This window comes from Camelus ferus, chromosome 32 (assembly GCF_009834535.1).
Source record: "Camelus ferus isolate YT-003-E chromosome 32, BCGSAC_Cfer_1.0, whole genome shotgun sequence".
NCBI classification, from domain to species: Eukaryota; Metazoa; Chordata; class Mammalia; order Artiodactyla; family Camelidae; genus Camelus; species Camelus ferus.
Genome location: NC_045727.1, coordinates 13,642,084 through 13,652,729, shown reverse-complemented (window position 1 = coordinate 13,652,729; position 10,646 = coordinate 13,642,084). Strand labels below are relative to the sequence as shown.

Below are 10,646 nucleotides of genomic sequence, written 5' to 3'. Positions count from 1 at the left end.
AGGCCTGCAGCCACCCCCCTGGACAAGGGCCCCCAAGCCACCACCAGTACCCACCTCGCAACCCCGGAGCCACCTGACCTGTCTGGTCCCTGGTCCGCCCTCCTCCACCGGCTCCCTGGCCCCACCTGCCCAACCCCCTCCCTCAGAGAACTTGGCCCCTCCCTGAGCCAGCGGAGCCCAGCCCTTGGGGACGCCCCAGGAAGCAGGGAGTGAGGCTGACCGAGCCCAGGGCCTCCCACTCTGGCTGTGGACTGTGACCCTTTCCTCGGCGTGGAAAAGGGGTTCTGTGGGCACTGGGGGTCTCGGGCCTGGCGGGGAGGGTGGGGAGAAGCAGTGGGGGACAGGGACAAAGAGAGAAGAGCTGTGAAGAAAGAAAACCAACTAGGAAAAGGGAAAACGAGGGAGAGGAAGGAAGGAGAAATCTGCTGGTGCATCTGCTCTGGGACAGCAGCGCCGACAGGCCCCGCACTGTCCTGTCTCCCGGGAAGTCTCCCCGGCGGACTGGGAGGTGGGCCAAATTAAGTCAAACTATTGTGGAGAGGGGGATGCTGAGACGCAGCCCAGAGGTCACACAGGCCGCGGGGCAGGGGTTGGAACTCATTTTGCTTAACTCTCAAGTACTTCCCCATCCCTTAAGAGAGAGGGAACAAGTCACATCAGCACTGGTGGGCAGTGAAGGCACTGAGGCCCCAGCTCTGCCACTCGCGAGCTGTGAACTTGTTTTGTAGACAGACAGTAAATGCCGGGACCCCACCCCTGCCTTTTTCCTGCAGTTTCCTTGCCCTCCAGACACCCGTCCTAGGGAAATTTCCATCCATGTGTGTTACATGTATTGACTGATGGGCTGTGATTGTCACCCTGAAAAATTTGAAAAAGAAAAGCAGATGAGGTCCCTGCATCTCCCTGAGCCTGTGCCATCTTGCCCGTTGCCCTTGGCCACTTTGTCCCTTCCTATGAGCCACTTCAGGGAGCGTATGCCATTCACAGGTTCTTAGGGCTTCACTGCCCCAGAGAAAACGTTCCTGGTTGGGGATCAACTCATACTGTAGCACAAAATCCTTATTAAAGCCCCTACCCCCCCGACCCGTCACAGCAGATGGTCATGGGAACCCCGATCTCAAGGCAGTTGTCGCTGTAGGGGACGGGGGCGATCCAAGGTGACTCCGGGTGCAGACTCCAGAAATGACCCTCTGTGAGCTACCTGCAGTCCCATGGAAGCCCTGCCGCTCAGTCTGGATGGGGAGTCAAGGAGGAGGGGGCTGGGAGGTGGGAGGAGCCTGGAGGGGGAAACACAGGGATCAGGAGGTCAGGGTGCCTGAACGTGTTGAGGGCCAGCTGAGCACAGAGCAAATGCAGAGGAGAGCTGGCAAAGCTGGGTCTGAAAGCAGGGGCCTGGCCGGCTGCGATGAGGAGTTTGGAATTCACGCCACGGGCACTAGGACAGGAAGGAGGCATGGAGGTCTGTGAGCAGCAGGAGGCATGACAGTGAGATTTAGACGTGTTCAGGGAGCCAGGACCAGGCTGGTGGTGGAGAGAGGAGGAGGCACGTGCCGGAGACGGGGTGTTAGAGAAATCACAGGATCGATGGGGAGAGGAGAGGTTGGGAGACAAGAAGGGGGTGCACTGGGGTTCTGGGACTTCAGTGGGGGCAACTAGGAAGCAGAAAGATGAGGGCTTGGGGCTGAGTTTGGCCTTGAGGTGCCCGCAGGGCTCCCGGCAGATGTCCTGGCAGCTGGGACCAGGGTGGAGACGGCAGTTTGGGGGCACCTGCAGCTGTGGTCTTATCAGGAGATGGTGTGGAGGTGACAAGTCTTCACTGGAAGGACTCCCAAGACCCCCACCCCAGAGTCTAGGGCCCCCTGATCTGCTTCCTGCCGGGTGGGTGCAGCTCCAGTTCAAAGCCGGCCCTGGACACCTCTTCGGGGACTTATCCGTGGAGTGGGAGGTGGCCAGGGGGCCGGGGGAGGGGTGGGGAGCAAACACCCTGGGCTTCCCTGCTCTTCCTCCACAGACACACCTCTGCGCTCTCTATGGGCAACGACGCACTGCTGCCGCAGCGCCAACCCCCTTCCCCTCCTGGAACATGAGGGTGCCTGGCTCTCCTGTCTGCCCCCTCCCACCCACAGCTTCCCAGCAGCCCAGCCGGAGGAAATCCCCCCCACCCCTTCTGGGCCAGGGCAGAAAAGGGCGAGGCCAGCCTTCCTGCCCTGCTCCTCACTGAGCTCCTGCTGGGTGCCAAGCCCTGTGCTGGGTGCTGGGACAGAGCAGAGCAAAGCAAATGTGGTCCCCATCCTCGGTGGCTCTGGGCTAGTGAGGGAGGCGGCTGACAATGCAAATGATGCACCTGGTGAGCCCCCACCCCTACCCTGTCCCTACAAGTCAGTTTTGAAAAAACAACCAAGTTGCTGGACCCAGAACATGGACAGCGGGGAGGAAAACTGAAGATACACTAACCAAAAAGATGGAGCACAAAGGCTGGGAAGAGAACAGCACAGGCAGAGGCCTTGTGGTAGGAGGGTACCCTACCCTGGGCACATCGGATCCCCAAAGTGGCTGGTGTGGCAGAAGCCCAAAAGCAAGAGAGAGCCCAGTGGCGGGCAGCGGAGAGCTCTTACTAAATACTCAGTAAACAGCCTGGAATACATGGGGCGCTCCCTGGCTGGGAGTCAGAGACCTGGATTTCTAGCCCGAGCCCCGCACTAACTTGCTCTGTGACCTTGAGCAAAATACTTCCCATCTCTGGGCCTTTTTGATAAATCGGTGATGCCCTCACTTGCTACACCCTGATCCTTGAATGCTCAAAGACTTTTCCTTAGCTGTTCCTGCCACCTAGAGGCTCCACCCCTTCTCCTGCGTGTCATTCAGGCTGCAGAGTGGATGTCACCTCTTCCAGGCCACCCCGACCACCCACATCGCCTGACTCTCGCTCTCTATTACCTCAGCCTGGTTTGCTTTTCCCGTGCTCAAGCTCGCCCTGCAATCTCAGATGCTCCTATTTCTTTTGCTTGTCTATTGTCTGTCCCCTCCCCTTGCCTGGTAGCTCTGTGCCCCCAAGGACTCGTGAAATCGTCAGCCAAGTTACAGACGTTGAAAGGTGACAGGAGGATGCTCCCTCCCTGGCATCCAATGGGCCTGAATTCGAAATGTGTCTGTGTCCAGTAAATTTGCTCTGAGGACCTGGGCAGGTCAAACTCTCTGAGCCTCAGTCCTCTCATCTGCAAAGTGGGTCATATCTATTTCAGGGAGTCCCACACAGGACTCTCTTCCACCCCGAAGTTAAGTCCTGTTCCCACCATGGCCCCTCGTCCCAGGAAGTGGGGGTGACTGGGGACTGATCCAGGTCAAGTTCATCTACTTCTGTGAGCCTTCCTTTGTAGCTGCTGCCTCAGCATGTCATCGGCCTGTAGGTGCCCCTCCCGAGGCGGGGCCCTGAGCATCAGTGGTGAGCCAGATGGAATCCCTGCCCACGCTGGGGCCCTTCAGGAAGCAGTTTCAAGCACACACCAGGCCATCAGGCCACGTATGAGGCAGGATCTGTTATTATCTTGTTCATTTCACACAACACACATCAGCACATTTACCCTCAGCCGCTCACCCACAAGGGCCAGAGTAACCCGCACGCCATCCTTCCTCCCTCCCCACTAGCTCCCAAAACTCAACATCCTTGGTCCCCAACTTCTCAAGGGAGACCCATTCAGAGACACCCCCACAGTCAGAACCCCCAGTTGAGTGGGGCATGCAACTTCTCTTCTCGGTTACAGCAAAGAACCCCAGCCCAAGCTTCAGTGGTTGATGCTGGTGGCCTTGCCACCTAGGGACTCCCCTCTCCAAGAGACCAGGCTCCCCCAAACTGTCTCCCACGAAGCAACAGAGACACAAGGGCTTTAGAAACCAGGCAAGTTTTAAATATATGTTGGCAAAATATTAACATTAAATACACATCATAAATAAGCCTTATAAATAGGAAAAACAGATAAAAACTAATAAAAATCTATAAATTAGTCATGTCCCTCCAAGGAACTGGCCCAGCAGCTTCTGGGACTCCCTCCCGGAGGGCAATGGTTTCAGCATGAGAAAATACCATAATGCACCACCAGGGGGAGCAGCCAGGACCCAGGATCCAGACTTCCAGGCACTAGGAGGTCTCCTGCAAAGAACTCAGTTTGTACCCAGTGTCCGTTTATATCACATGTCCCCATGTGTGGAGAAAATTTGATATCTAACCTATGTCACAGAATCCCAGCAATTGACAGACAGAGATGGATTTACATGTCCCAACCCCCTGAATCACAAAGAGAAAGCTGAGGTCCAGAGAGGTAAAGTGGCCTCACTGAGGCTACACAGCAATTTAGGGGCCAACAAATTGGGGTCTGAGCCTCCTTCCTTGGAACCCCCAGATCAGTGCTCCTTCTGTGTCCTCTGCTCCCATCACAACTGTCTAAAGTGAGGTCACCCAGACACCCAGGTGTCTGGCCTGAGAGCAGTGATGAGGCAGAGGAGGCCAGCTCAGGCCCTGACCTCCCCCTCCGAACCAAGCCACTATGGAAAGGAGGAAGTCTGGGGGCAACAGCCCCACAAGTCATGAGAGGGACAATCCGGTCGGCCTCCGGGGAGCAGAGCAGGGGGGGCAGCCAGTCTGGCCATGAGTCAGCCTGTGTCATCAGACCCCTGAATCAATGGAAAGTTGGCCCCGTGTGGACCTGACCCGGCCACCCCACCAGGGCTGGAGAACTCAGGGCTGGACAAGGCTCAGCAGCCTGACCCTGTCTACCCAGCCCAAAGGAGGCAGAGGGGCTACCCAGCCCCCACCCCTTAAAGTGCACTTCTGAGAGGTGGGGAACGGAGAGGAGCAGGTTGGGAGACCCCGGGCAGCACCATGCAGCAGAGTACCTGCTGACCTTTCACCTGGCAGGGGCGCCCCTGAGGCTACCGGGGCAGCTGGCCCCTGGGCATGAGTCTCTCATCCCTCCTGAAGGGTCGCATCCTGCGGGCCCCCCTCTGTAGAGCCCGGGGGGGCCTGTGTCTCCGGCTCCGACTCTGGCTCCGGCTATCCGCCCACTCCTTGAAGACCTGCCCCGCCGAGTGCATGAAGCGGTGGTAGCCGCGCAGGAACCTGCAGCCCTGCAGTTTGTGCTGAAAGGTGTCTGAGGAGGGGGTGGGCGGCAGTGTGGCCTCCGGGCCCGGCTGAGTGGGCTCAGCTGTCTCCACCTCCGAGGAGCCTCGAAGCAGCTGGGACATGCAATGGATGTTACTCCTGAAGCCGCGAATGTTCCGCCCCTGGTCCTGGGCTATGGTGAGATCCTGCTGTAAAGCAGTCAGTCTGTGCAGGACGTGGCCCAGCGTGGCGTTGAGGGTCCGCAAGAAGCCCCGCTGGCTGAGCCCCCGCAGGGTATCTTCGCTGGGAAAGGCTCCAGGACTCTCCTTGCAGTGCTCCTTCAGTCCAGCCTGATCCAGGCCTTGGAAGTGGATCTAGGGGGAGAAGGACAATCGGGGAGATGAGTGCTGGAGCCCCCACCACACACACACACACACACACACACACACACACACACACACACGTGTCTGCTCTGGTCAGCCTTGAAACGCTTGACCTCATGCACTCCCTATCCAATCCTCCCATTGTCCAGAGCCAGAAACTGAGGCCCCAGAAGGGAGAGGACTCCTGGGTCATGGCAGGCAGGGTCGGAGGGATACTGGGGGTTGGAGGGGGTGACCCCATGGTTGTGGCATGGGGCATTTCGGTGGGGAGGTGACGCGAACTCAGGAGGGCAGGGCTGTTTTGTTCACCACTACGTCCTGGTGCCTAGAACAAGGCGCATGGTAGGTGTGCAATGAGCACACTGGGCAAAGGGATAAATGACGTGATGGAGTTGGGGGGTCACATTCCAGGCCCACTGAGCTGGGGAAGCTGCCTTGTCTCCCAGGCATCTCAGGTTCAGGCCTGGAACGTTCAACATGGTCCTAAAGTAACATGGGGACTTGGTTTCCCCACCAGCCCCATATTGAATGGGGGATGGGCCTGGTTTTCTCCCGGGCTCGCTCCTGCCCTAACCCTCAGTTCTCTGAGACTCAGGGGCCTGAGCACTCACGTAGGGGTCCAGGAGTGTGCTGGTGTCCTGCATGAGGTCCGCCTGACTCTGGAGCTGCTGGAGGAGCTCATGGTACTTGCCCGAGCACTTGCCAGTGGCTGCCGTGCTCAGGAACAGGAGTCCGAGGACCAGACCTGGGGCAGAGAGGGGACATGTCACTTGATTTGGTGAGGAAGCCACAGGTGGGTGGCTTTCGGAGGGGAGGGTGCTCAAGAGGGCCTCAGAGGGTGCAGGCCGTGGTGCCCGGCAGGCCTGCCTGGGAGCACCTCCCGGGGCCACCACCACCTTTCCAGTGAGTCAGCGCCCAGCACCCGACACAGCAGCGGCAATTCACGGAGCAGGCCTTTGAGAAGAGGTGGTGGGGCCTGGCTGGAGCCAAGCCTGCCAACCACAGGGCAGCCCAGCTGGGGCTGCTCCCCTCCAGACCTCTGGGCTAAGGGATGGCCATTGCTGCAGGCCCCTGGGCCGCCCACGCAGGTGGGCTCTGGAGAGCTTTGCAGCCCAGGAGCAGCCTTGTGCCCTGAGCTATGTCTGCAGAACCAAGGGAGGCTGCCTTTCCACCCAGAGGTTCCGTCTGGAAAGGATGTGTGTGGCATCAAGTCCATGCCCCATTTTATTGACAGGAAAACCAAGGCACCGAAGGAGGAGGGCTTGCTCAGGTCACCTAATGCTGGCCTGTCCCCCGACTTCTCACGCCTCTCTCCTCTCCCCATAAGTGGCCACTTCTGTCAGGCCCACCAGGGATGCTGTGAGTCTGACCCTTCTGGGGGTCAGACGCAGTCACCACTTGCCGCCTCCCCCCACCACTCACCCACCGGGCACCGGCAGCCACGTGGTCGGAAGGGCCTGTGGCGCAATGGCCCGGAAGGCAGTGACACCACGTTCCCTTCCTAAGAACCATGGCCCCTTGGGGAAGACACCACTGGGGAAGCCAGTGGAGCTGGGCGCGCAAGCACAGTAACCACAAGGCACCCCTCTTTGCCTCCCCAGGTACCGGCTGCTGGGTTTGGGCAGGGCAGGGGTGAGCACAGCGCATGTGGGACTGGGGTGCCTGCAGGGATGTGTGTCTGGGGCTGTGTGAGGCTCGAGGGAAGAGCTGGCTACACACAGCCGTTGTGTCCCATCCACCGCAGGGGCCCCGGGCTGCACGTGGGGGTTCCCAGATTGGTGAGATTGAGGGCTCACGATGACATCACGTGGCTCTGTGTGCATGTCACCCTGTGGGTGTGGCTATGTGTGCTGTGTGATTGTGTGGGCTCCAGAACCCCCGGGCCCAGCTGACTGCATCCAACCATCCCAGAGCCGGCGAATCAGGGCAAGGAGGTCCCGCAACCCCTCCAGACATCACACCATGTTCCCACTCAACTTCTGTGGCTTCCTCCTCTGCCCCAGCACATCTCCTACCCCTTTCCTGCTTCCCTGGCTTCTCCCCAAGAGGATCCCCTTCCCTCACTCCCTTGCTCCCAGAGTGGACCCTTCATCACCTCCCCCTGGAAACCCTCCAGGGATACCCTTCTCCACTCTGTGAAGATGCTGTGTTCTCAGTGGACTCCTGTCTTTGCCTGACCCCCTGGCTCTCTCCCCTGCTCAGCATCCTTCTGCCTGGTGCCCGGCCTCCCCAGTTCCCAGAGGACAGAGGGCGGCCCTGCTCCCCACTGGTGCCTGTGAGCACAGCAAGCAGGTGCTGGTGGGAAGGAAGGAAGTACTTACTGAGCAGTGTCCTCTGCACAAGCTGTGGCCGCATGCTGGGTGACCGAGCTCGGGCCTGCGCCTGCTGGGGGTGATACCTCCCGGCTGGGAGCCCTGCGGGCTGGCAGCCACTTTATGCCCGCTGGGGCGATTGGCCAACACCTCGTGAGGTGGGTGGGGAGGGGGTGGGGGGAGGGCAGGCCTTCTGGGAACATGACCCCAAAAACCAAAGTTTCCACAGGCGGCCAATGGGCGCGGGTTGTGGTGGCATGCCTGCTCCTCCTCCTCTTTTCTTCGAATTCGTTCTTCGAGGTCAGCCCTACGCCCAAGGATGATGCAAACCGCAGCCTCAGCCTTCCTGGGCGAGCAGGGAGCAAGGGGTCCGTGCCTGCTGCAGGGGGCTGTGCCGGGATGGAGGGGAGAGTCCACCAGCTGGGCCCCCAGAGGTCCTGCTGCCCCGGCCTGGCCCAGGAGTCATTGGCCTCACAGGCCACTGTGGTTTGGGGCTGAGGGAGCGAGACATCTTCCTTCTTGAGTGCCCTTCCCGCCCTCCCGCCAGGGCTGTTGGGACATCTGTGAGCGGAAACCACCGGGCTCTGGGCACAGAGCCAGACCCAGGCTGGCAGCCCCAAGATTGTGGTCTGGCCCCAGGACCTGCATCCCCCATCAGGGCTCCCAGCCATCTCCTTTTCCCCATGAGGCAGCCTTCACATAACCAGCCTTCTCCATCCCTGGCCCATCGCCCACAGCTAGGCCCCCTCTCTACAGACAGGATCCTCTAAGGAGAACCAAGCACTTGGGGCAAGAGAAACAGGAGACCAGGGGTCAAGCCCACTGACATGCTGTGTGACCCAAAGCAAGTCGCTTAACCTCTCTGGACTTCAGAGGCCCCCACCTGTAAAATGAGGATTTGAAAAGCATTTCTCGGACACCTCACAGGGCTGCTGCCATCATGGACATAAAAGGCAGGAGCCCTTTGAAGGAAAAAGCAAAGATGAAAGTCTGATTCCACGTACTAGCTGTCGGGGGGCGGGGTGGGAGGCAGAGGAGATGGGGAAGCTGTGAGCTCAGAGGGGAAGCCAGAGAGGGGGAGTCGCCGCGGTGACGGTTGGGGACCAGGTTTCACTTTCTCTGAAAGATAGTGATCTTCGGTCGGTCCTCTGCTGCTCACAGACATCAGAATGAAGGGGCCCTGGAGACAGCGCCTCCCCAGCCAACCTGCTGCTTTCCGTAGGATAAACTGAGGCTCAGGAGAGGGCGGATGAGGAGGCGGAGGCCTGCATGCTGGGCCTGGCAGCCCCAGCACACCCCCCGAGACCTGGACGAGGGTCCTTGGCCTGCACCCTGAGGAGCTCGGGGTGTCAAAGGCTGAGGAGGCAGAGTGGGGCCCCTGGGGGCTGCCGGGGGGGGGCTGAGCTGCTCTGGCCCTGTGGAGGCTCGACGAGTAAAGCCGATGCAGCCAGAAGGAGGACGCCAGCCCCGCTCCCGTCCATCCCCACCCCAGCACCCATCATCACCACCAAGGCCTTCCCACCCCATCTCCCCTCTGCTGTGCCCATATCACTCATGTATTTGATCAACAAACTTATTTGGCCCCGCTCTTTGCCAGCCACTCCCAGGTGCTGAGGATCTAGCAGTGGGCAAACCAGAGGCACCATCATGCCCGGGAGGCTTCTCCTCACCACCCGCCACCCTCCACCAGCATTGTGATCCTGGCAACCAGCATTGTGATCACAGCACCAGCGCCACCCTCAGGGCCCAGTTCTGGATTTTCCTGCTGAGAATGCCGCTTCTGCTCAATTCCTCATCTCGGTGCCCACCCCCGCAAGGCTGCTTCCTGGAGCCTGGGCCAGGCCGGGATCCTTCTTCATTTCACATCCCTGATCTCATCTAGCTACACTCCCAGGAGGAAGAGCGGCCGGGCAGGGATGCCTCGGCTCCTTTGATGAGGAGACAGAAGCTCAGAGAAGCTCGGAGCCGGGCTCCTGGCAGGAGAGCCCGGTCTGGCTGAGAGCTTTGCACCCCTCTCAGGAGCTCCCCTCCTCACTTGGGGGACAGCCCCATGCTTTCACCCCACGGTCCAGGGAGGCCTCATGATCTCCTTGGTTTAAAGAGGCCTCCAAGGCCCAGAGACATTAAGGTCGTCTTCCCCGAGGTTGCCCTTCTTAGGAACATTTAAGAGGAGCCAGGGCATCAAACAGGGGCTGTCAAATCTGAAAGACCTCACTCTGAGCATGTGGCTTTAAACGTGGGCTGCCATAACCAAATACCACAGACCTGGGGGCTTAAATGACAGGTGTTTTCTCACTGTTCTGGAGCAGAAGTTGACAACAAGGTGTTGGCAGGGTTGGTTTCATCCTGAGGCCTCTCTCCTTGGCTGATAGACGGCCACCTTCTCGCTGTCTCCTCGCACAGTCATTCCTCTGTGTGCATCCTGTGTCCTGATCTCCTCTTCTTATAAGGACACCAGTCATATTGGACCGGGGCCCACCCAATGGCCTCATTTTACCTTAATCACCCCTTTCAAGGCTCTATCTCCAAATACAGTCACATTCTGAGGGGCAGGGGGTGGTGACTTCAACATATGAATTCAAGGGACACAATTCAGCCCATAACCGCTTGCAAGAGGAGGGAGGGCATGGTCAAGGGCTGCAGGGAGTGGGGTCACTAGGGGACAATCCGGAGCTGGGTGATGCGCAGGAGGACATGGAGTGGCCCAACAGGTGAGGAGGCCCGACAGCCCATCCGAGCAAAGCGTGAGGGAAGATGCGTCAGCGTTTCTGGTGAGGTCAGCGCCCAGTGACGTCCCTCTCGCCAGCAGGAAGAGCTTGCAACACGGCCCAGCCGGTATAAATAGGCTCCCGACCA

At 59.4% G+C, this 10,646-nt stretch overlaps 1 protein-coding gene across 1 annotated transcript; it reads right to left on the bottom strand.

Moving 5' to 3' along the window:
- Positions 1-3,897: 3,897 nt before the first annotated feature.
- On the bottom strand, positions 3,898-9,476 carry OSM (oncostatin M). The gene is made up of 3 exons (XM_014560251.2): positions 7,800-9,476; positions 6,090-6,223; positions 3,898-5,469 (listed from the first exon to the last, which is right to left on the bottom strand). The coding sequence occupies exons 1-3, from the start codon at positions 7,831-7,833 to the stop codon at positions 4,927-4,929; spliced, it is 711 nt and encodes a 236-aa protein (XP_014415737.1). The 5' UTR covers positions 7,834-9,476; the 3' UTR covers positions 3,898-4,926.
- Between the last annotated feature and the right edge of the window lie 1,170 nt (positions 9,477-10,646).